Source organism: Manis pentadactyla, chromosome 11, assembly GCF_030020395.1.
Source record: "Manis pentadactyla isolate mManPen7 chromosome 11, mManPen7.hap1, whole genome shotgun sequence".
NCBI classification, from domain to species: Eukaryota; Metazoa; Chordata; class Mammalia; order Pholidota; family Manidae; genus Manis; species Manis pentadactyla.
In genome coordinates this window covers 30,621,857-30,648,321 of record NC_080029.1, presented here as the reverse complement: position 1 = coordinate 30,648,321, position 26,465 = coordinate 30,621,857, and the positions used below count along the sequence as shown (strand labels likewise).

Below are 26,465 nucleotides of genomic sequence, written 5' to 3'. Positions count from 1 at the left end.
GTCTGAAGGATTTGGTATTTATATATTTCACTCCCAACTTGTTGGAAATCCTCTCTGGGCTCCAAGTGGTCAATTTTTAAAAACTAAATATCCTTTGCTTTATTTTGTTTTACATTAGGAAAGTATACATGAATTAGAGTATTATTCATGTACATACCCATCTTTTATAAAATAAATTTTAAGAATGCTGATAGGAATAAAAAATGCCACTCAAAGATTGTTCTTTCATGGGTTTCAAAAATATAAACCTGTGTGAAAAAACCTAAAAACTATAAAGTATAATCATAGTTAAAAACACAGTTAAGGTAAAACTGGTCAGGTTATTGATGAGTGTACAATCTGACCAAATGTGTATTATTAATACATTTGATTCTCTGAATGTTTAGGTAATTATTAATTTCATTTAGTTTATTGTATATAGAGATATCACATCGTGGGGGGTAAATAGCCACTCAAGAGGGCTTCAATGGGTAGCATTTTGGTGGTGGTACCGTTATCTAATGTCTGATCCTTAGTTCTGTCATTTGGGGAACATCCTTTTGTTGGCCCAGCCATTAATAATCTGGCATAGGGAGGGTGAATCTCACAAATCCAGCCATAAGTGATTAATTTTTCAACCAGAATTTCAACTAATTTACTAAAATATATATTACTTCCAAATAGACTGCCATATATGTATCCATTTGACTGGCAGTTCCTTCAAATGCTCTATGTGAGAAACTAAATTATAATAATCAGATTGATTCATCATTACAAATTTGGATTAAGAAGTGCTAGTAGTTGATAACTGTCTTTATCACATTCTGATAGACAAAACATTTCAGCACTAATATATCTTTGTAAGGGTCTTGGAATTCTCATGGTGCTGATCATGCCATCCTACAAGTGAAAAAGACCACGTCCTGAACTAAAGCACACACTTTTGTAATGGATAGACAGAGCATTAAATATAGTCATTTTATTGAAGTAGAGTCTGGAGTTCCCCTTTCATTATTTTATTTTTTAGTTAGGCTGAGTTTAAAATAATTAAAAGGTTTGTATATTTTGCCATTCTCCAATACTGTCCTTCAAGCATCCCTTTACATATTACTGCTTTGGATAGGTTACTTCTAAAGATGGTCATTTTATTTGTTAGTTGATGTCTTATACTAATTTTTTTCTTAAAGGATGATGCTGGTAAATTTTCTGGATTGTTTGCTGTTGTTCCTGTTAAGCTAGTTTTAGTCATCTCAATATGTAGCCTTTTTTTGATTGACCAACTTCTCTTTGCTTTGGACTGTCTTGTTTGTTCAAATCTTGTATTATTTTATCCACTTCCTTTATCAGTTTTTCTTTGTGTTCTACTTCTGAATTTATCTTTTCCATTTCTCTTGCATGGTTTTAATCATAAGGTGTGATTCATTAAATAATTGAATACTGTTAGAAAATATCTTGCATTATTAAAGAGTTGGAAGAGACCCTAGGTTTCATCTAATCCAGTCATCACATTTTATGGATGGGAACCAGAGATTTAGAGAGGTTATGTGACTTCTAACTCTAAGTTCTGACTCTTTTCTCATTAATCTCATATTTCATTTTTATATAAAAATTTTAAGGGTATGTATATTATTTTCCTTGTCAAAAAAATAAAGATATATATATAAATGAAGTATTTTTAACAATCCTATTTGTTGATCTAAAGAGGACTTACGGTAAAAGTTAACATTTTCTTTAATCCCTTATTATAGGATCAGATGACAACAATCTGAATTCCATCTTTTATGAACATTTGACCAGATCCTTACAACACAGTCTCTGTGGTGATTTGCTCCTGGGACGGTGGGGAAACTACAGTACAGGGGACTGTTTCATTCTTGCCTCTGACTACCTCAATGCCTTAGTTCACCTTATAGAGATAGGCAATGGGCTGGTCACTTTCCAGCTGCGGGGACTTGAATTCAGAGGTAAGAAACTCATCTTCTGTTTCTATAGTGTACTCCTGTGACATCTAAGTTTTATGTGTTTCCATCTCAAATAAAAATTTATAATAAAATTAGATCCTTACTTTTTGGAATTGTGGAATGAGAATAGTTGTTAAGAAGTAATGATCAGGTATTTTTCCAAATTTCACCATCAGAGAAGAATCATTTTTGTGGTGTGCTATATATGTAAGGCTAGTATCACTAGTGTATAATTGACTTATTTTCCTGGTGATGTTGAATTTCTGTTGCTCCATGCCTGCTCTCTTGACAGTCTCTCTTTGTTACCAGTTGCACATACTTGTTAGATGGCTGGCTGCATAGAAGGCTGTTTTTGCTTGAAGCAGAGAGTAGCTGCCTCAGTTACTTTCACATAGATGCCGTGCCTTTGTTTTCAACATTTTTCTTTTTTGAGGTGAAATTCATATAACATCAAATTAACAACTTTTAAGTGAACAAATCAGTGGCATTTAGTACATTCACAATGTTGTGCAACTACCACCTCTGTCTAGTTCCAAAGCATTTTTATCACCCCAAAATAAAACCCATTAAGCAGTTACTTCCTATTCCCCCACCAGCCTGCAGCAATTTTATGAACTGACCAATAAAGTTATTGCTATGTAGAAAAACCACACATTTAAGAAACATCAATCAACTTGGTGTGTGGTGTGTGTGTGTGTGTATATATATATATATATATGTATATATATATAATAATGGCTGAATTTGAGTATCTTATAAACATGAAAAGACACTTGTTTTAGAGGAACTAAGAAAGTCCTATTAATGCATCTTTCCATTCTAGGGAGCTTGTCGACTTCGGAGTTTTTAGAGAGGGAGCATCCAAGCCATATTTTGATTGATTCTAAGAAGTGACTTGCATGTTTTTAACTTGAAATAAGAGAGAAGCCTTTGGCTAAATATAGGATCAATTCAGACCTATATGCTATAGCTTTATTTTCACTGTGGCATTGAATCAGAAGGCCTGTTACATAATATCTTTGTAAGTGGAGCAAGTGCTTCTCTAAAGTTGCTCCATTCACTGGCAATAAGATTTTACATGTGTGATACTCAAATTAAGGCAGTAAATGTTGATGTTTATTATTCATTTGTAATCTATTTATAATCCATTCTCTCTGTAGATATATCAAAATTTCCTATCCTTATTTTATGGTTTGTTTCTGCCTCTCCATTAGGAGTCCAGGACCTTAGTTCCACCTCTTTCAGAGTCTTACCCAATGCTGTTCAACTCTAACCCATCTAGGCTCTCTCAAACCAGTGCTTTTCAAACAAGGATGGTGTATATATTCTCTTTAAAGGAAAAATGTGGAGTCCCACTTAAGTTATTTTTACATATTTAATACATATTAATGTAATTTAAATATGTGCCTTTGTAAAATTGAATATAATCCCTATATAGTGCTCTGCGTAATATAAGGAATTTATAAACTTAAAAGGAAGCAAGACCATAGAACAAAAGAAAAGTTAAGATGAATGTGACAGATGATATTTTATTAGCCCTAGATTGCTGTGGGTCATACTATATTCAATCTGATTTTGTATTTTTACTTCAATGATACTAATGCAGAGAATGCCTGTTGATAAGTATCTTGTCTTTAAGATTAAATTATACTGAGCTGTTATGTTGGATAGCCAAACAAGCAGGATGTGTATAATATTTCTGCTTGCAGCATAGACATGACACTGGTAAATAGAGCTCAGATTCTATTGAGTTCTGTGTGTCTGTCTGTACTGTATGCCCTATGACTTTCTTATTACACTCTTACTGAATTAACTCAAACCTTCATAAGATGAACCTTTACTCATTTGGCCTTCATTTGATATGAATGCAGTTGTAAACCCAAACTTGAAAAGTTTGGAATCCATACATCAAAATCCAGAAGGTTACTTCACTGCACAAATTCTGAGAGTCTTTTAATGTGTTAATGCACGTCGTGATTCTGCAGGAGATTAATATGTAGTATGCCTGGATTTCTTTCTGGAGCTTGCTGCAGGATAACGAACATTCTAAGGCAAATCAATCACATACTTTCAAATAGCTATAAAAATGGATCTTTTTTCTAAATTTCTTGTGTCTTTGAAGCATTCATTTTTTTCCACTTCATTTCCCCCCACCCCCACCCCCTTTGTAGTGGTTTCCATCTCTCTCTGTCTTTTTAAAGGTACTTACTGTCAACAACGGGAAGTGGAGGCCATTACCGAGGGCGTTGAGGAAGATGAAGGATTTTGCTGTTGTGAACCTGGCCATATTCCTCATGTGCTTTCATTTAATGCTGCATTTAGTCAGCGCTGGCTAGCGTGGGAAGTGATAGTCACTAAGTATATTCTAGAGGGTTATAGCATCACTGACAATAGTGCTGCATCTATGCTTCAAGTCTTTGATCTTCGGAAAGTACTCACCACTTACTATGTCAAGGTAAGAGTGTGTGCCTACTTAGGTCTTCTGATAATTACAGGCTCTTGGAAAAGTTGTTTTTTTTCTTTTTGAGGGGAGAGCTTTGCTTCGAAGTCATGTTTTAAATACTGTAATATTCAGTAAAGTCAATGAAACATACCCACCAAGGTCATACTATTTCTTTTTTCAGTGGAATTATTCCAATGGTTCATTAGTGGTAATAGCTACTGGTTTTAGCTCACAGTTTGTAGTTTTAGGCATTATGTATGCATACATATATATCTGTATCTTACCTAATTCTCTAAAGGAATAGTACATTCCTGTTTTACAAATAAACAAGGATCAGAAGTTAACTTGCCCCAAATCCTCTAATTAGTAAGTGGAATTATGGATTAAAAATCCAGGCCTCTCTGACTGTTAAGCCCTTGCTTTTAACCATTTGCTTTATACTGCTTTTAACAAACTGGATAGAAGTATTGCAAGATTTGGGAGACCCCCAAATCTTGGGAGTGTCATTCCCACTTGCAACACCAACTACAATTTCGGGGTCCCCAAGGCCACTCTCAAGCTCATTAATTTGCTAGAAGGTCTTATAAAACTCAGCAAAGCTGTTATACTCATGGTTGGGTTTTATTGCTGTGGAAGGGTAGAGGTTAAAATCAGCCATGGGAAGAGGCACAGAGAACAGAGTCCAGAGACACCAAGGCATGAGCTTCCAGTTGTCCTCTCCTGGTGGAGTTATGTGGACAGTGCCTGTTTCTCCCAGCAATGACATGTGACAATACTCATGGACTGTTGCCAGCCAAGGAAGCTCGCCTGAGCCTTGGTGTGGAGTTTTAATTGGAGTACAGTCATTTAGATGTGGTCAACCATCCATGCGGCCAGGCTTAGTCTCCAGCTCCTCCGGAGGTCATGACTCTAAGCCCCTGGGTGAACAAAGACTCTCTTAGCAGGTAGAACATTCCAAGGGACTAGGGGTTACCTTCAAGACACAAGGGCAAAGACTAAACCTCTCTTTGGGCAAGGTTAGTTATTTACTGCACAGGTATTCTATATTTGCTAAAGATTTTACAAAATTACAGCAAGGTTATGATTTGGGGGCTTATAAGTAAGCCTATTTTTATAAATTTTAATGACCCATGTCTGAATTTTCCACATCTTGTGTTACTACCTCTGTGAGACACCTTATTTGTGCTGATGGGGTTGAACCTTAAATCTTTTGTTTACTGTTTGGTTAAATGCATCCTCAGGAAGCTAAACAGATTGATTTTACAACTCTGTATGTATGTTTGGCATTTTCTGTCTCTAGTTCTAAATATGTATATTTCTTTTGCTTTACTATTACATTTCTATAGTTTGGCTAAGGATCACAAGATGGTTTAATAGATTTCTCTGAGAAATTTCTCAAAATAAATGTACCACAGAGAAGTTTTTCCACCTCTTAAAATATCCTAAATTCAAAAGCTCTAAAATCAACAGAGTAATTGCCTTGCTGAATTTTTTGTTGTGATTTAAAAAGTATTAAATAAACTTTTTCATCCAGGAACATCTGAGTTATATTTTTATAGCATTTAAAATATATACTAAGGTAGAATAAAATACTTCAAGTCATACTTTCAGTAGAACAGTTGGAATTTATTTACTAAGAAGTTGGAGTTACTTGAAACTGGGATTTAACCTGAAAATTTTTTTTCATCTTCTCTTCATTAGGGTATCATTTATTATGTTACAACCTCTTCTAAGCTGGAGGAGTGGCTAGCTAATGAGACAATGCAGGAAGGACTGCGTCTGTGTGCAGATCGAAACTATGTCGATGTGGACCCGACATTTAATCCAAACATTGATGAAGACTATGACCATCGATTAGCAGGCATATCCAGGGAGAGTTTCTGTGTGATTTACCTTAACTGGATAGAGTACTGCTCTTCCCGAAGAGCAAAGGTAAAGTTTGTTTCATTTATAACTCTTTGAATCTGTTTTTTCAAAGATGGAAGAATGTTGCTGTTCATTATTGTGAGGTCAGTTTTGTCGTATCTTCCTCTTTCTGACCATCTGAATAAGAGAACCTGCAGTTACTTTTAAAAAATTAAAAGGCTGAAGGGAAGCAATATTTCACAGATACTAATTTGATTTTCTTCGCTATGGTTATAGTCACTAATAGGCTAATGTGCAGCCATCACTAATAGCCTGCTTGCCAGCTTATGTCCAGAAATAACTAATTAATAGAGAGAATGTTATATTTTCAGGAGAAGGCACTTTTTGTATACCAGTAAGTACTTTGAGATGTTTAGCTAAAATCCTAATACTCTATAATAAGGCAGTCGTTGTTAAGTGTGGTTCCAGTATTATGAAGGATTAGATTTTATTTAAAGGTTCCAAAGGACCTCCTCATACACATTTATACTTTATTTATACTGTTCTGTTGTCAAGTTTCTTTTCAGCAGAACTTTTATTTAAAGAGAAATTATGTACTAGTAGAGGTCTTTATCCTCTGATTTATTAAATAGGTATCTTATGATTTGTCGAGTACTTATATACCTTTCTGATAACTAAAATTTCTTGTTTTTTTAAAGCCACTGGATGTGGACAAAGATTCATCCCTGGTGACTCTTTGTTATGGACTCTGTGTTCTAGGACGGAGAGCTTTGGGGACTGCATCCCATCATATGTCCAGGTAAGGAAGGCATTGCTGTTTTCAGGAACAGATTATGGAAAGCTGTATGACCTAAATCTGAAAAATCTGAAATAGTTTTTCATGGAAGAATTCTGTGCTAATTTATTGCAGAAGCCCCTTCTGATACTGTATTTGTATAATAAGTCTTTTGCTAAACATAGTTGAGTTCTACTAAATAGTTGATAGCTGGCTTTTAAAATTCGCTCATGTGTGAGTAACTATTGATAATATTTTAATGAATTTAAGACATTTTTAAAAATAGTCAACCCATAAAGTTTGATTGGTCTCCTGCTGTATATATCTATTTTTCTGGCAATTCACCTCTTTTTATTTTTCTGTATTTCCTTGCAGTTCTTGTCCAGACCATTTATACTTTTAATATAGTTGTACATTCGATTTTGGGACTCTAAATATAAACTGGATCTCTTGACATACCCATCCAAATGAATCAGAATTGAGAAATACCACAAATTTCATATTTTTCTTTAGTGATTACTACATGTTTTCCATAGCTCCTCCTTTCTTTTAACTTGCAGACTGCTTTGTCTGTTCTTAATTTTCATGGATTCTGTATTATTGGGGCTCATAAACAAGTGTCCCCAGTCAAACAGGCCCAGTCCATTGTGATTCTGATTCAGGGGTTCCAAGAACAGTAGTTCTTGGAATCTGTGGTTTCATAGCTCTCCCAGATGATTCTGATGCACAATCAGATTTAAGAATCAGTGTAATGGAAGATCTTTGTCAAAATATGTAAACTTTTATCTCCAATCTTAACAGTAATTTAGAGTCATTCCTCTATGGATTGCATGCCCTATTTAAGGGAGATTTCCGTATTTCTTCAATTCGAGATGAATGGATCTTTGCTGACATGGAATTGCTAAGAAAAGTAGTAGTCCCTGGAATCCGTATGTCCATTAAACTTCACCAGGTAAGAAGAATTATGCATTACTGGTGTTTGATGGTACTTCCAAATTATATTTCTTAGGAACCTTTTGAGAAATACTCTGATCTGAAAAAAAGGAAAATATGATTCATGGCAAGATATTAAGTCTTAGAAGCCTGAACCTGTTTCTAATAGTAAATTTGAATTTTAATATTAGAGAATGACTGATCTGGGCATGAACTTGAGAAACAATGTAAGCAGCGACCAACTGGAAATAAAGGTTTTTGGCCCCTGTAATTCTTGCTTTGACTTCACATTTCACATGCATGTAATTCACACTCCTGTAGCTGAGTGTTGGCCAACTCTCAGTGCAGTGTAGTAACGTGTCAGGAGCTTTGTAAGTGCTGCTGTTGATGAACTATGAATTTGATTTAGCATGTTACACGGAATAAAAGATGGTTAGGACAGGTTTAGCCTTAGTTAAATAATCCAGTAGGGCAGTAAAATTAAAATAAGGCCCCAAAGTGCATATCCAAAATCCTGGGTCATTTCAAGAATGTACTGCAAAATTAGGTATTGGCACTTGCTGATCTAATCATTCCGCTTGACGATAGTTATCAGATATGATAGAGACTACATTAAATATGGTAAGATTCATTAAAACATATCTGCTGTGTGTACTGAAGTCTGATTGCATCTTTTTTTATTCCCAAAATAAAAAGTGAATTACTCTTCAGGTGATACTAATGTGTTGGATTGAAGTTAATGTTCATGTTATTTGGGAGCATTACTAATAAGGGATATATTATTTGAAAGACTGAGAAAAGGAATACTACTTCAAGGATGATGGGAAAATATGCCTTAGGGATCAAATAGAATTGTCCATCATCAGACTAGCTTTAGAGTTTTTAGACAAAATGCAATGTATTTAAAAGAAAAAGATATTTCAGGTCAAAATGTTTTTAAAACTTTAGAGTTTCTCAAAAGATAACCAATTAACATATCTGCTATATAAGAAATACTCTCTTTTATATAGCATAATAAGCTGACAGCTCCTGGTAGACATCTTCTGTTAATTCAAAACATTATGATGGATGTTTATCCCCATGTCAGAGAAGAAACTGAGGCACAAGGGCATCTGTATTTTCTGATGCCTCAGCTCAGGCCCTCTCTCTTGCTACAGGTGCTCTTGCCTGTTTGCTGCCAGGCCCATTTCCTTACATGTTACTTTGGCTGTGGCATTATTGCCTGTGACAGTGGTTCTCTGCTGTATGTTCAGGCCCAATACAGTTGGGTACAGCACACTCTTATCATTAGCCATGACAGAGGGGGGAGATGGTGGAGTCAAGAAGCTGGGAGCCCTAGAGGCCTAGGGGAAGGGTGGAGATAGCATAGATGCAACCTGAAGACAGTGCGTAATTCTGATATGCCTTTGAGGAGGGTGAGATTGACCTATAAAGTAGCAAGTAACAACCATTTACTGAGTGTCATTTTAGCCAGACACTGCATTGTTCATGAGGGACTCTCAGGCCAAGAAAGGTAGATGTGTAAATCCATACTGGTCATCTCCAAAGTTCATATGTTACATACTCATGAAAATGCACACAAGTGAACAGCAGACATATATTAAAAGAAAAGATATAAACACATGCCATATGACCCAGCAATTCCACTCCTAAATATTATGTAAGAGGATGAAAGTTTATGTCCACATGAAGGCTTACACATCAAATGTGCCTAAGTTTCAGTCATAATAGTTGAAAACTGGAAACAACTCAAATGTCCATCAACAGATGAACATACTAATTATGGTATTTTCACACAATAGAATATTACTTAGCAATAAAAAGAAATGAGCTGCATGAATGAATCTCAAACATTACGTAGAGAAAAAGAAACCAGACACAAAAAGAATACATATTGTATGATTTTATTTATGTAAAATCTAAAATGGGCCAGACTAATCTGTAGTGACAGAAAGCAGATTGGTGGTTACTTAGCATGTAGAGATTGAATGCCAAAAGGCAGGAAGGAATTATGGGGATGATGTAAATCTTCTGTATCTACATGGTAGCAGTGGTTATGTAGGTGTGTATATTAGTCAAGATGCATTTAACTGTACACTTAATATGGTGTCATTTATTGTCTGTACATATACACAAATGGATTATTCAGCCATAAGAAGAAAACAAATCCTACCATTTGCAACAACATGGAGGAAGCTAGAGGGTATTGTGCTCAGTGAAACAAGCCAGGTGGAGAAAGACAAGTACCAAATTATTTCACTCATTTGTGGAGTATAACAACAAAGCAAAACTGAAGGAACAAAACAGCAGCAGACTCACAGACTCCAAGAAGGGACTAGCAGTTACCAAAGGGAAGGGGTTGGGGAGGGCAGGAGAAGAGGATTAAGGGGCATTATAGTTAGCACACACAATATAGGTAGGTCACCGAGAAGGCAGTGCAGCACGGAGAAGACAAGATATGACTCTATAGCATCTTATTACGCTGATGGACAGTGACTGCAATGGGGTGGGTGGGGACTTGATAATACGGGTGAATGTTGAAACCACAGTGTTGTTCATGTGAAACCTTCATAAGATTGTATATCAATGATACCTTAATTTAAAAAAAATTATTGTCTGTAAATAAGGCATCAAATCAGACTTATAAAAAAAGTTTTGTTCCCAGAGAGCTAAATAAATAAAATTTCTATCAGTATTTTAAGTTATAAATGCCATTGTAGGCCACATTCTCTAGAAGCAGAGTCAGAATCCAGTAGTCTCATGCTTGAGGTTGAGGGGGCACTCTCAGGAAGATGTGTAAGGAAGTGACGGGGAGGTAGGAAAGAACATGGGAAGAAGCCAAGCAGAAATGTGTTTCAGCTGAATTCCAGCTTCTGCTGGATTCCAGAGGGAGCTCTAGAGTGTGAATATCACCATGACTTAGGTTGTATACCTTATCCCCACGCAACCACTGGGAGACTAGACCTCCCTGACAATTCCTGCCCAGACAGCTCCGTCAGCTTAAGGCAGTTCTCAGAAAAGGGAACTGCGAGAGGTGTTCAGAGCCAAATGCTCAAGACAGTGAAGAGGAGTACACCAGCCTAGTGAAAGAAATCTGGATGAGGCACAAGTGAGGTGCTCCACAATCTGGCTAAAAGCTAGTTATCTAAATTTGCGCTGTCTAATAACTTGACCGCAACTTCCATGAGTGGTGCTTTACCTGTCGTGCACACTGCTGTTTTCCCCTTTGCCTAGCACAATGCCTCGCAACGAAGTGGGTACCCGGTTCCCAGAGGGACTTTATGCTCTAATTACCTTTATGGCTTCACCAAGCTGTGCTTTTCCCTGTCTCATGTGGAGCCCCTCCCTTTTCCTGCACAGTGGCCATCTCCATCCACTGAAATTGTATTCGTTCTTTAAGATCCAGTTCAAAACAACCTGCATTGCATAGCTTTTCCTAGACATGTCATCTAGACTTGACAGGGTTGCGGTTAGTTTTTGTAATAATAAAATTTTTAAGTCAGAATGAAAAACTACTCTTAAAAATCTGGTCAAGTCAGGCACAGTCGCAGGGGGGCCATCAGAGGTGAGGCTTAGAACCTCTCCCCCCCCTGTTTTGAGAGAAATCTTCTGCATCCGTGGATGTTTTATTGCCCTTGTATAGCTTGGATTAACACATAGTCTACAGGCACACACCTGATCATCTACATTTGCTCTCTTACAACACTAAACTAGGTTTTCTACCTTTATCTTACATCTACCTACCACTTCAGCAATTTATTAAAAATAATAATAATAATAATAATAAAGGGAGAAATGTGGGAACCACATATAAATCAAGTATAAAAATCAAACGAATATTCATATTTGACCTGATTGTTTATAGTTCATAATGCATGATCAAAACTGAAAGTTTCTGTGATGACTGCCCTTGCACTGTTCACCAAGTAAGAACTTATTCACTATGTAAGAATTTGTTCACCATGTAAGAACTTGTTCGTTATACTTTAGAAGATTGGAGACTGTTGAGAATTAGGCTTGGGGTTGTTTAATGATTGTGTACTGAGTCCCCTATACAGAATTTTATTGTTGTTAACAACCATTCGATCAATAAATATAAGATATGCCCTATCAAAAAAAAAAATCTGGTCAAGTCTGGCATTAGCATTTACTAACTTTCTAAAACTAGGAAGCGGCTAAGCCTGTTTGAGCTTCAGTTTTGATATTTTATAAAGTGCTGGTATATCTTCTCAACCTGCTTGGCAAGGTTTTTGTAAGAGTTAGATTAAATAGTATACTGGAGAACTTCCTACATTACGCAGCATTATTCACATGTATAGTGAGTACCTTTATTATTCTCCTATAAGCCAGCCCCCAGACTTGGGGAGATTGTCTTTGTTCACTCTTCTCCCTTCACATAACACACAGTGTTATGTGAATATAAGCCAGTCATTTGGCTTCAGTACAAATGAGTTGTCTTACCCAGATGCAAAAATTTATCAACCTCTCAACTATAAATACGGAGGTAGTGAATATAATTGTGTTTCCTCATAACACCATTTCAGAAATTCAGATATGTGTTATAGTTGTATGGGTATGTCTCCTGTATCCTTGTTAATTTGTACGTTTCTAAAAGGGAGCTATATTTCATATACTACTTTGTTTCATCCACACTGTCTGCCACAGAGTCTTGCACATGATAGATATTAATAACTACCAAATGAATGACTAGTTAATAAGACTGGGAAGACTTTACTATATTCTCTAGGAGTAGGACTCTTAATCTGTCCTCAAAGCTAATAGCTTTGAGCCGTATCTTAACTAGATGAGACGCAGGATACAATGGTATATAGCTGGCCTTGAACAGCATGTGCAGGTCCACTTACACACAAATGTTTTTCAGTAAATATATTGGAATGTTATTTTTAAAAAAGGAAAAGTTACAGTGAACTATTTATAGTTTTTGGAGATTCATGACCGTTTGAAAAACCGCTTTCTTTTCTCTAGCTTACTTTATTGTAAGAATACAGTATTATATATAACATACAAAATATGTGTTAATTGACTCTGTTATTGGTAAGGCTTCCAGTCAGCATAGGCTATTAGTAAAGTTTTTGGTGAGTCAAAAGTTATATGTGGATTTTTGGCTGCCTGGAGGGTCGGTGGCCCAACCCCCAATGTTCTTTAAGGGTCATTTGTATTAGAATTATTCTTTGTGTGAAATGTACCTAGTTAAGAAGAAATTAGAGAACCTTTATGATTAACTGATATCAGTGAGATAATCCTTTAACAGAAAAGAAAAAAAAATAATGAATGAAGCTACATAAAGCCAACTTGAATAAGAAAAACAAAGAAATTAATACAAAAGTTAGAAATGTTTATTTAAACTTAGAGGACAGGGTTGGATTAAGGAATTTATAAAAATAAAATAGCAGTAATGAATTAATTCCTAACTTGGTTAAGTTTAAGAATCTGTAAGTTATGTAATAATAATAATAACATGCTGATGTGAAATAATCATATTAAAAACCAGTTTTTAAGAATTTTCATTTAGTAACTGATGTAGTAATTATAGAACTTTTTATCACTTCACTGAAGTCATTCACTTCGTATGAAACATGTATTTTTTATTTCTGTGTTTAGGATCATTTCACTTCTCCAGATGAGTATGATGACCCTTCTGTGCTCTATGAAGCCATTGTATCTCATGAAAAAAACCTTGTAATAGCCCATGAAGGGGACCCTGCGTGGCGGAGTGCAGTCCTTGCCAACTCTCCCTCCTTGCTTGCTTTGCGGCATGTCATGGATGACGGCACCAATGAGTATAAAATCATCATGCTGAACCGACGCTACCTTAGTTTCAGGGTCATTAAAGTAAGTTTTTGGGGCATTTATTGCAACTGAAAGAAATGAAATTTATATAACCATATCCAAACTTCAAAAAAATTGAAACTCCTTTTATAGAAATTAGTAATAATGGCCATACTACATTAGCATTTGTTGTTAGTGAACACTTAACTTGATTTTTCAAGTAGTTTATTCTGTCCTCTGAAATGTTTTCATGTGCCATAGAGCCTGAAAATTTTTGCTTATTTCTGTTTTGGTCAGTTTTTTATCCATTACATTGAAGTCTTTTTATAGGCAGCACCTCTTCTTAGAATGTCAACAGCATATTGCTGATAAATATGACTCCTAGATTGCAAAGTAATACCATAGCTTGTACTTAGTAGTGATCAGTAGCTAACTGGGTAACTATAAATAGTTCACTGTAACTTTTCCTTTTTTTAAAAAAACATTTCAGGGTTTTAGGAGGCTTAATTTCTAAAGTTTCATTTTGATAGTTAGTAATGATTTATTTTTATCTACTTCATTTAATCAATCCCAAAGTCACCTTTCAACTCTGAATATTTATTACCTCTGATTTCTATAAAAAAATGATTTCCTCAGTTATAAAACTCAGTGATTAACCAATTTGAAAAATTTAATGGAACTACATTCTACTTGATATTTTTATAAGCAGAGCAGGGAAAAGTGCTCTCTAGATGCTTATTAACAGCCTGCTAATGACAATGGAAAATTGGTTAACGCCTATTCAAATGTGACCTATTTATATTTATTTCCTTCTTTCCACAGTTGGTTACCTTAATGTTTTTCGTATCCCTTTATACAGTTCTGTTTATATGAATTTCATTCTTGGCCTCTTAACCTAATTCCCATGTGTTTTGGTTTTCAGGTGAATAAGGAATGTGTCCGAGGTCTTTGGGCAGGGCAACAGCAGGAGCTTGTTTTCCTACGCAACCGTAACCCAGAGAGGGGTAGCATCCAAAATGCAAAGCAAGCTTTGAGAAACATGATAAATTCATCTTGTGATCAGCCTATTGGCTACCCAATCTTTGTCTCACCCCTGACAACTTCTTACTCTGATAGTCATGAGCAGCTTAAAGAAATCCTTGGGGGACCTATCAGCTTGGGAAATATCAGAAATTTTGTAGTGTCAACCTGGCACAGGTGAGCTGTGGGATTCATTTTTCAGTGTCAGTATGTCCCGGTCCTCTTGATCAGGCAGTGATCATTAGCATCACCTAGAAAGGAACCAGTTACAGATGTCATGGCATGATGCAAACCTATTATATCTGAACTTCAGGGAGTACAGTCTGAGCATTTTTATCTTTAAACTTATTAGATACATCTAATGTACAGCTTTGGTTAAGAACCACTGCTCCAGCATTTGGTAGAATCTTGAATAGTTCCCATTTATTTGTTTAATTTTTTTTGACTCTTTGCAACATAATGCCAGAAGGGTACATGGGCCAACAAACAGGGCTAAATAGAGAAAAACATACAAAACTTATACAGGTTGATTATTTTTTTCTGTTTTACCCATTCCAGCAGTAGGAGGAATACTCTTTACATGTTGAAACTCCTGGTTGTGCAATGCAGATATACTACTGCCTTTTTAACAGGCCAGTCATCACTCAAATCTGTAGTGTCTTCAAGTAGGCACATGAGTTTTTTTCTCTGCCTTTTGTCGAATAAATTATGACGTATGGTATAGGAACATAATAGTTGGGTAGATGGCAAAAAAAATCACAGAATATTATTTTCAGTTTCTTAAGAATTGTTTAGATCCTTAAATAGCAGAACTTGAGAAAAACAGGATCTGGAATTATAGTGGCAGACTCTCAAATAGTTGTTTTTAAATTCTCCCAGGAATACTCAGCACATAAAGAACTGTTTCACCATTTTAACATAAATTCCTATCCAAACAGAAGGTAAGACATAAGCCACTATACTGTTGGAAGAAATTTTCTTTTCAAAAAATATCTGTTGTTTTGGAATTGCCTTAAAGAGATTGAGTTCTTTCCCTCTAAGAGAAATGGCATAGAGGTTAGGGTGCCTAACTGTCCTGGTTTGCCCAGAACTGAGGTGTTCCCTGGGGTGCAGGACTTTGTCCCAAACTGAGACAGTTGTGAGCAGACTAAGATAGTTGGCCTCCCGACATGTGAAAAAAGAAACATGATTACAGCAGCTCTCTTCAGGTGTGCTACAGTATTAATTAGGTTTAATTTAAATAATTCAGGTTTTCAGGGTTTGCATACTTCACAGGCACTGAATAGTCACAAGAGTTTTATTTCCAACTATGATCTTAATGGTATAGATCCCTTAAAGGCAGTTCTTTATTATTATGGTATAGGAAAGATGATAGGCAGGGTGTATGAAAGTGAAGTAGATTAGGAAGAATTGAGGCAGCAAATGTAAGAGGGGACTTTAAGGCCATTCTTTGAAAACAAAACAAACTTTTTTGTTTCTAGTACTGATTGTACCATAAAGCCTTTCAAAGGTGCATTAAGCATTCAGAATAACTAGAAAAGGAGTAAAGTGTGTACCTTTAAGTGATCTTGGGGCAATGCTTCTTACTCTGCTGTTTGTTCTTAGGTTAAGGAAAGGTTGTGGGGCTGGCTGTAACAGTGGTGGCAATATTGAAGATTCTGATACTGGAGGTGGAACTTCTTGCACGAGTAACAATGCAACGACTGTCAGTGATCCTCACAGCAGTGTGTCCCAGGGAGGCACTGGAAATCCAGGGCAAGGATCCGGAGCAGGGCTCCATCCGCCTGTCACATCCTTTCCTGCAACACTAGGTAATATGAGACAGAAGCACGTGTATGATGTCGGCCTCTTAGCTGTGGGCTTCAATCAGTATGTTTGTATAAAAAGGATTACGTACCTACTTGGAAATATATAAACAGAATATTTGTTTGATCCACAGTAGGACATCATCCTGTTTATAATAATCATCTTATATATAAATATATATATATATATTGAAATATCATTTCTTTGAAAGTAACATTTTTAAATGCTAATAATATTTAATTAATACAATTTATTTAACTTTTCTCCTGTCGGCAATGAGTTGGTTTCTTCTGAATGTTGTAGTAACTTTTGTATATAAATCTTAGTAATTCCATTTTCAAAGCCTTCACCCTAAGAAAATAGTGACTACAAAGTAAAAATTTATGAGAACATTTAAGACTCCTGATACATAATAGCAAAAAATCTTTGCTGAAATTTTTTAAAATCAATTGGTACTCTCACCAGTCATATATAGGAAGGCCTACCCTGTACACTTTCATAAGCTTTCAGTATTATCAGTCCCCACCTCTGCTCCCTGCTTTCTCAGAGGGACAGGAGAAGGGGTGGTGTTTGTTTAATTGCATTGTTTTGTTTTGAATTGCTTTAATACCTGAGATTGGAAGCTTTAGGTTAGTTTATCAGCTGTTCCTCTTACCGAAGTGCCTATAAGTATCTTGCTCATTTTCCTATTTGGTTATCTTTTTCTTGTATATATTTGAGCTCTTCGTCAGTTTTTTGTGCTACAAATGTATTTTCTCATTCTGTCTCTTGGGTTCCCATTCTTTTCCTGTGAGGAGTGGCTTGCCTTCTTTGGATGAGAAGTTCTTAATTTTAGTATAGAGCAATTTATTTCCTTTATGATTAGTACCTTTTGTATCCTATTTAAGAAAATTTTTCCTATTCGAAGGCCAGGAAGGTGTTCTTTTACTATTTATCTTTTACGTAAGATGTACAATCCCCCTGGTATTCAGTGGGAATCAGATTTCATCTGTTTTCATGTGGCTGGTCCAGTGATCCAGTACTGTCCTTTCCCCTACTGCTTTTCATGGATCAGATGAAGTCTTAATACATTTACCTCAATTAAAAAAGAAAAATCCAATGATACTGGCATTGTTAAGACTAAAGAGGTATATCATCAACATTCTCTCTGTTCTTTTTTAACTTCTGAGTGAAAACCTAAAATTTTCAATGTGCTCTTGTAAATGTACCTTTTGCTCTTACATCGATTGGCTTTTTTAATTGTCAGATTAAAAAGTACATATAGCTATTTTTTATAATTATAAAAATTCAATATAAATACAGAAATTTATTTTTATTTTCTGATATATATATATTTTAAAATTATTTTCTAATAATCTTCACATCACTGTTTTGAATCAGAAAAACCTGAAGGTTCATGTCAAGCCATTTGAAAAAGGATGCAGGAGAACGTGCTATTCAGTACCACTGAAAATTCATATTAGTAAAACCTTAATGGATATGAAAATTACAGTGTGGCATCACTGTTTCTCTCTAAGCAGTGTAGCTTGTCATTGAATAGACTGAACTGGCATTAATATTATCCTTTGAGAAATAGTACTTAGAGCTTGCCACATAGCAGATCCTTAATAAATATGTCTCACTGTCTCATGTCCATGAGGTACTTCATTTCTGATGTATTGAAGAGTTAGTTTTTGTCATTCTGAAATATTTCTGTGAAAGGTATTTAGGATTTAATTCAATATTAAATTCTCATTTGCTGTAAATGATTTAATTGTAACTTTTTTTATGTCCCAGAATTTGAATTTTGAAAAGTTTGAGCAAATAAAAATTATATTGTAAAAACTACTCAAGAAAACAGATCTCAGGTATTTTTTTGACAACGTTAAAAGTTTTAGGTACAAATGCTAAGTTTAGTAAGCTCACTAAGTAATTGCTTAAGGGAGAAAGTGTTAGAAACTCAAAAAAAAAAATGTGTTTGAATCACTCCACTTAGAACGGGTTCTGTTGTCGCTTCTCCTTCCTTAGGCACGAGCCACAGCTCGCACTCCATGCAGTCCAGTCTGGTCAGACAGTCCCCCGCTCGGGCCTCAGTCGCCAGCCAGTCATCTTACTGTTACAGCAGCCGGCATTCGTCGCTCCGGATGTCCACCACAGGATTCGTGCCTTGTCGGCGCTCATCTACCAGTCAGATATCGCTTCGAAACCTACCGTCATCCATCCAGTCCCGCCTCTCTATGGTGAACCAAATGGAAGCCTCCAGTCAGAGTGGCATGGCCTGTGTGCAGCACGGCCTACCTTCTTCCAGCAGCTCCAGCCAAAGCATCCCAGCCTGTAAACACCACACTGTCGTGGGCTTTCTTGGGACTGATGGAGGGCAGAGCAGTGCCATGGATGCACAGCCAGGCAACACCTTAAATCCTGCCAGTAATTCACACGCCAAAAAGGGGGAAGTGATTTACAGGGTCCAGGTGAGTAAGCCCAGGGTTTTTTCTTGTGATGTTTTTCTTACTCATTTGTTTTTGTTTTTTGTTTGTTGAGTGAAGAGTTCATATGAAAACATACCTTATATTACGTAGTCTGAAGACTAGAACATTTTTGAATATTGGGGAAAAAAATCCCAGTGTAAAAACTAAAAGCAAGCAATTTTTCAGTGGTGATATTTGGTCCATATTCAGCTGTTGTCATGTGGCTTTAACCAGTAGGCTAAATGGGATTCAGGAGATGGCTCTTTATAGATCATTTTTTGTTCCATTATAGGCAGTGGAAAAATTGAGACACAAAGAGTCCTGTGTTTGGAAAAGAAATTGTGTTTGGGATTATATAATTTTTCATCACTAAGAAAAAAGTGAATTGGAAATGATCTATGTTTATTTACAATATAGATTGTGGATCCCAGTCAAATTCTGGATGGGATCAACCTGTCAAAAAGGAAAGAGCTGCAGTGGCCTGACGAAGGTATCCGATTAAAAGCTGGGAGAAACAGCTGGAAAGACTGGAGTCCTCAGGAGGGCATGGAAGGCCATGTAAGTTCTCTTATGAAGCTAACTTTGTGGTGCTCTGACTTTTTTGTAGCCTAACTGTATGCATGTTTTTAGCTGACTTACATACTTATGCTTAATTATCAAACAGAATTGCTACCTCTACTCTTAAGTGAGGGAGAGGAGTTTGCAAGTGTATTCAGGGTCTCTGCCACTAACTTGTGTTATTCTGAATCATTAGGTAATTCACCGCTGGGTGCCTTGCAGCAGAGATCCAGGTACTAGATCCCACATCGACAAGACAGTACTTCTGGTCCAGATTGATGATAAATATGTGACTGTAATTGAAACTGGGGTACTAGAACTTGGGGCTGAAGTGTGAGCCTGTGTTTTATAACTTCATTTCTTTTCCCTCTCAATTCCAAGACATTGGGAAAAGAGAGGAGAGAGCAGAAGATGCCCACAGCTTTGATCCTGTATGGAGAGACTTGAATTTAGAGTGGGCTTGGTCAAGCACCTCTCCTTCGCTCTTCATCCTGACTCATGTCACTGTTTCCATCCCCAAATAAAGCTGAAATATTTTTTTAAGTTAGCTGCTGAGAAAACATTTTGCATGAAGGATGAAATTCTGTTAAAGTATGTCCTTAAAAGAAGTTTTTTCCTATGCATTGTCTATGCTTTAAATCAACAAACTTCATTTCTAGACTGTGATCTCATATTTTTCTAATTTCTTTGCCAAAAATAATTGCCATGTTTTGTCATAGAACATGAAATACATCTCCCTTGATTTTTAAAAACTGACCAGTGTAGAAACCTTCAGTTCAACATATAGCAGTATAAAAGTTTAATGTACAGTGAAAGAGACTATGAACATAGATTTATCTTACTCCTTGAGCGCTAAAAACTTTAATGAGAAAACTGCACTAATTTTTTACAATGCACTAAAGTCTGAGATTTCTCAGAACATTTATTTATATATAAAAATAAAATACCATTATTTAAATCGCCTTTGGGATTAACCCCTTCCCTTCCCTTATAAACATACATAGCAGGAACTGTGCTGCTCATTTTTCTGTTAGTAGTCTATACTTCATACCAATATATTGGATATGTTCTTTAAAATGAATCCTAAATCTCAAAATACATGTAGATTCATCATTGGCATTTCCCATTGCCAAAAGTCACTGTGTCGGTCCTGTGAACACTACTGCCAGCTCCTGTGTCCACGTTTCGGATGAGCCCCAGCACGGTGTGGGCCCCAGGACTCTGCTTTCCACCAGGGTCAAGCTCTGCTGGGGTCAGTCTGGGAAGATCCTTTTGCTTTTCAAAGAAGAAGGTGACGTCCAGGAATTTAAAGAAAGGATTGATTGCCTTTTATTTTAAGAGTTACTAGCTCTTAAAATTATTCACATGCAGTTCAATCAAGTAAAATTTTTCAAACAAAATAATCCAAGTGGTGCAGTTCTTACTGTTCTATCCCTTTTGAATAACTTCACCTTTCATTTTCCTCCTCTCTTCTTTTTCTATTACTTTAACTTCATTTCCTGTAATTTATAGTGTGGCTGTAATTTGAAATATTTGTAAGTGTGAAATTGACTTAATTCCTATGTTGTCTCCTAACTTAAATTTTACTGTTTTTTTTTCTTTTTTTAAGTGCGTGTATTCAGGGGAAAATACAGTTCAGATTTACAATTGGGCTATGTGGGAATTGCAATTTAGATTTAATTTTCAACTTTTAGCATTTTTTAAATCCTTCAGAAAACTTTCCCTTTTTGTGTGAAACTCCAAAGATTGTACATCTCCTCTGAGCATTTAGGAGCAGCCATCTTTCTACCCCCTGTGAGTGGAAAGTAAAAAGAAGCAGGTGAAATTAATTTTAATCATACATTTTATTTAATTCCATATATCCAAAGTATTACTATTTCACTGTGGCACTGGCCATATTTCAAGTACTCACTAGCCACCTGAGCCTAGTGGCTACATTGGACAGCACAGATTTAAAGTATCTCTTGAAGAGGTAATAGGAGAAAAGCTGTTTTTCTTAGTAATTGTGATGTGGATCTTACAGTGTAATATAACACCTCAGTAGAAGGAATGAAAACTAAGAAAGTAAATAGCTAATGTACAGCATCTTACTGCATTTCCACCCCAAAACCTATTTAGGTTTCCTTTTTCTGATGTAAAATGTCTGTGGTTATTCAAGACCCAGTGTGCCTCTTATTGATGTTTCTAGACCTTACACCTTGCATAATTTACTGTTTGAAAACATTGTCAAATGATTTATTGAACCTTTACACAGTAGTGTCCTTTCCCAACTAATGGAAATGTGTTTTCCTGATACTCTTACATGTTGTATTTGCCTCATTTTGGCAGATCAGTGTGCCATTAAGGCTCAGGCTCTTTTCTTTCCTTCTGCAACTGAGCGTACGATCCATCTACTTATCTCTATCTATTATTTAAAATCTCCTCAAAGGAATTGTGTTCCCTGCTGCTTGTTCCCTTTCTGAAATGAGTATGATCTTCTCATAGTCATTCTAGATGAGAAGACAGGGGGAGCCTTTTCAGTCTTAAAGGGAAAATAATTCATTTTCCCACACAGAAAAGAAAGAAAAAAAAAGAACTTCGGATTATTTAATTGGAAGGACTAGAATTATTTTTATTCCTTGTCCTTCACCCCTGCCCCCAATTGTTAAACATATCACACACTCTAAAAAGTCAGATTTCAAATGTAAGGCAAGATTTTATGCTGAACCATATATATAGGGTCTTGATTTGGAGTAGCAACTGGACGTTTTTCTCAAAACCAGTTGAATTTTGTTATCAGATAGTCCTTTTGCTAGTGAATTTATGAATAAGGAACCCTAAGAAGAGCTGTTCTTATTTTTAAAATCTAAAATGGATAGTCTTTTAAAAATCATAATGCTTTTCTAATAATCACATCAGGAGAAACAGTTAATAATTGAAAACAAAGATTCATGTCTTAAGAATAATGTGACCTTAAATTATTATATAGAAATATTCACACTTTAATTTATCATACATGTCTTTTCCTACCCCTGTTCCCCCTTGGAGAATAGGGAACAATTTATTTAGCTTCCCTGTTTTTTTCATTAAATGTACAAGACCCCAGCATACATTACTAGCTTTACTTCACAATTGCCAAAACTTTCAGAGTTCCCTAATTTGGAAGTAAAAATATGTCATTAAAGCTGGCTTTTCTTTATTTCCTTTAGAGTTTCATTGATATCTTCCTAGTTTTTTCTTGTTTGATTTTGTTTTTTTCTTCCTTTTGAGAGAGAGTCCTGGAATGAGTTAGAAATTGTTAGGTTTTTTTCCTTACTTGCTCTCATTCAGTGCAAAAAATCATTTTGTAACTCAAAATCAATCTTTTGCTTAATCTTGCAGCTTGTAACTTGCTGTGAGCTTCTTTTTATACCATTTTCAGTACTTGATAAAACTCTAAATGTTCATCTTTTTCTAAAGAACTCTAATTTTACCAAGAGTCTAAATTAACATAAGATGCTGATATTTAAGGGGCTTGGGAGAGAGTAGGTGGTGAGGCTGTATATTTTTAAGATAAGAGAAAATTAATTATCTTTCAGGAAGTTAGAGAACAGACTTCATCCATGTTCTGCCTTCTTTGAGTTTCCATTACTAGAAGATTAACTTCCATTAGATTTGAAGTATTTTTTAAAATGTTTCAGGTATATCTGAGATGCTTCTTTTAATCCTTGAAAAAGAAGTAGTCAGACAATATTTCTGTCCTGGTGAGATATGGAAAATTACTCTGTACCAAATGTCAGACAATGAAAATGCAAGTAAGAATATATATAGGAAACTACTGCTCATTAAAAAGATGTGTTTTTCTTGTTGGGTTGGTTTATTTTTCCATCTCATACCAAAATGTAAAACACAGCCTCAAATTCAAGCAAGGGTAACTTAGCCTTAATAAATTCCACTTTGCTTCTAAGCAGCATCCTTCTGTCTCTGCTTAGAAATTCTTCATGTTGGATTGCTGCCTTGAGTCATTCATCTAGAACTGGGTCTTAAACTTATGATTTGCTGAGAGTCTAAAATTCTTTTAGTTAACTTTCAAAAATCTTTTCTCCTATATATATGAGTTGAGAAAAAGGTAATTTCGAATTTTGTATGAGAATTCTTTATATTTGTTTACTAGCTACTAAACCATAAACTGCTGCCCAGATTGTTAATTTACTCTTATGTTTATTTTCATCACTTTTTCATGAACATGTGTAAAACTCCCACCTTTCTAAGTCCTCAGTATTGATACTTACTCTTTTTTGTAGGGTAATATAATCAGGTAAAATTACTTAGGACACAGACCCAGTCAATTTTTTCCTTTAATAGGATGCATTGTTCAGATGAGGTATAAAACATCCATTCTCTTCTAGAGGCTTTTCCCTCAGTTCTAAGATGAGTGGAGAGAATGGTGTCAGTCAAGGCTAAGATGATGCTTGGAACCAGTGAATGGCCTTTGAACTTTCTGTTTCACTGTTATGTGGAAATTGAGTTTTATTGAATTGGACACAGAGGAAGGTTGGATACTAACCATGAATTTGTGCAGCATAAATTTTAATATTATGTTAGATATGTATAGTTGTTTTAAATTAACTCTTTAAAAACCAGCCTCTCTTTGTTTTTCTCTCTTTTTTAAAAAAATCTGGTTGATAAACACCCAGGCCTTTTCATTTTTAACCTGTGAAATATTTAGGTAAGAACTGTGATTGGAAAGGAATTAATTATTATACAAATAGATCTGGTAGGTATGTGAGTGGAGTATTAATTTTGCTTGAAACAGAAGTACATTTTCTGCTTTGAGTCACCTCACCAGAGTCGTCTGTCAAGAATTACCTGTAATAAGAATTTCTCTTTATTACCTGTCAGCCACATATTCTTTCTGAATTAGAGTAAGTAAGTTCTCTTTGTGAGATGAACTTCATCATTTGCCATTTTTGTGGAAGCAACGTAACAGTCTTTGGGCGAACCAGAGCTGATTGTCATCTCAAGGTTATATGACAGCTCTGCTCTAATACTTATACCTATTATATAGGGTTATACCTTGTTTGTTATGACTCAGCTCTGTATCTGACAATTTATGATTGAGTGGAACCAAGGTAGAAGGAACAGAGGCCGCCTAAGGTAGTGATAAGGATGAATCCCTGGGTGTTACTTGCACAGAAGAGGTGACACCCTGGAACACCCTAACAGATGAGATGGCTGCTCCAGATGACTCTTGGGTTTAGTGTAATTGTGGTTAAACCAGTATTTTTTATATATGAAGCTTGATTATACAACCAAAATAATAGAAATGGGGAAACCATGTCTGCTTATGCTTTTTAAAAGCTTATAGTTCAAGTAAAAATAAATTGTGAAAACTGATGACCTTAACCCTATGTAAGTCTGGCAATGAGCTCTGCATGAGGAAATGAAAGGAATAATACTAAAAATGATTCAGGAAGGTAGGTGTGAGGAAGGAAAATGGGTCTCCCTTTTTTTCTGATCATGGGCTGTGAAAGTATTCATTGCCTCTACCAGCATTCAGTATATAAACCAGAGATAAGAATATATGTACTCGCGTGGGTCTGTGAGTGTGTGTGTGTGTCTGAGTGTTTGTTATTCTAAACAGCTTGTAAATATTGTAGTTCAAAATGGAAAATAAAAGCCGATATTGTTTTTTTTTCTTTGCAAATATATTGCATCAGAAATACAGTATTGACAATGGACAAAACACTGAGGAAATAAATTTGTTTTTCATTTTGCCTTCGGTCCATTTTTGTTAAAAATTAGAGTGCACCATATGAAGTTCTGCATAGCATATCTTAAAAACATACACTTGGTTCTGAAGTAATCTTTTTAAACAGAAGCTTTGGCCTGTAACCCTGTGATTCAGCTTATAATAGAAATGTACATATTTCGTATTCAGAGGATATCTTTTCATCCTTGGTAAAAAGGTAGTTTCCATTAGAATTATCTGTGTCATATTAATGATATAATATTAGAATATTGGATAAAAATTCGTATGTGTTTACTATATTACACTAAGTTACAATACAGAAAAAAGGGAAGTATGTTTGGATTATGGTCATCAAAATAAGGCAGATGCTAATCTGGTGTGTGTACTAACCCCCTGATTTCATGTATAGTACTTCAAGAAAATGCAAGCTGACTCACAGTGAGAACACATATCTTGATTAAATCACTTATTAAGCCCTTCATTTTAATTACTAGTATCAACAAAGCCAGCAGGATGAAGATTTTGTGCCATCTGCAACAGAGTCCCAAACAGTTTGCCATCTTCCTGCCTGGGGTCACAGTGGCACAACTGGAAATGTAGTGGTGTTCAGTCTTAAAGGACAGTAGATTTTTAGTGACAGGAAACATGCTGCTTAAATGAAACACATCTTCAAAGAAAGGAATTCGCTGTGTGCCTGGGCTGTCTTAACCTTAGAGCCAGAGAGTCAGAGGGCAGGTGACTTGAAATTTGGGTCACATAAAACCTCTTTGTTATTCTTAAAATTTGGGTCACATAAAACCTCTTTGTTATTCTTAAAATGCAGTTTACTTAGGATTTTTCCTCCTAAAGGATTAAGAAATGTTTTTCTGACCTGCACTCAGTGAAGCTCCCCATAGAGGCGCATCGTCCTCTGAGGAAGGTAAAAAGCCTTGTGAAGCAAGGCCCTGACCAAGTGGTGCTTCTTGGGCATCCATTCAGCACTTACTATACAAAATACTTGTTCATTCTCTTCCCTCTTCCTTCACATGTGCTTATTAAAGGTAACTGAATGGGATTAAACTTCATATTTGGGAAAATGTAAATTGGTACAAGAGGATCCCTAGATTGCTGTGTAATTTCTCAGAATGTACATTAACAGCAAGTGACTAGGCATGACACCATCTTGCCTGGAAGCCTT

At 35.8% G+C, this 26,465-nt stretch overlaps 1 protein-coding gene across 8 annotated transcripts in view; it reads left to right on the top strand.

The window, feature by feature from the left end:
- The window catches only part of PCNX1 (pecanex 1), a 197,405-nt gene extending 172,091 nt beyond the window's left edge, over positions 1 to 25,314 (top strand). For all 8 annotated transcript variants that reach the window (XM_036913325.2, XM_036913324.2, XM_036913329.2 and 5 more), the window contains 11 exons: positions 1,728 to 1,943; positions 4,142 to 4,395; positions 6,085 to 6,315; positions 6,948 to 7,048; positions 7,826 to 7,976; positions 13,580 to 13,810; positions 14,670 to 14,944; positions 16,373 to 16,578; positions 18,581 to 19,023; positions 19,438 to 19,578; positions 19,775 to 25,314. In XM_036913325.2, the coding sequence (XP_036769220.2) occupies positions 1,728 to 1,943; positions 4,142 to 4,395; positions 6,085 to 6,315; positions 6,948 to 7,048; positions 7,826 to 7,976; positions 13,580 to 13,810; positions 14,670 to 14,944; positions 16,373 to 16,578; positions 18,581 to 19,023; positions 19,438 to 19,578; positions 19,775 to 19,915 (2,390 nt within the window). In that variant the 3' untranslated portion in view covers positions 19,916 to 25,314. The remainder of the gene's footprint in view (positions 1 to 1,727; positions 1,944 to 4,141; positions 4,396 to 6,084; positions 6,316 to 6,947; positions 7,049 to 7,825; positions 7,977 to 13,579; positions 13,811 to 14,669; positions 14,945 to 16,372; positions 16,579 to 18,580; positions 19,024 to 19,437; positions 19,579 to 19,774) is intronic.
- Positions 25,315 to 26,465: the final 1,151 nt, after the last annotated feature.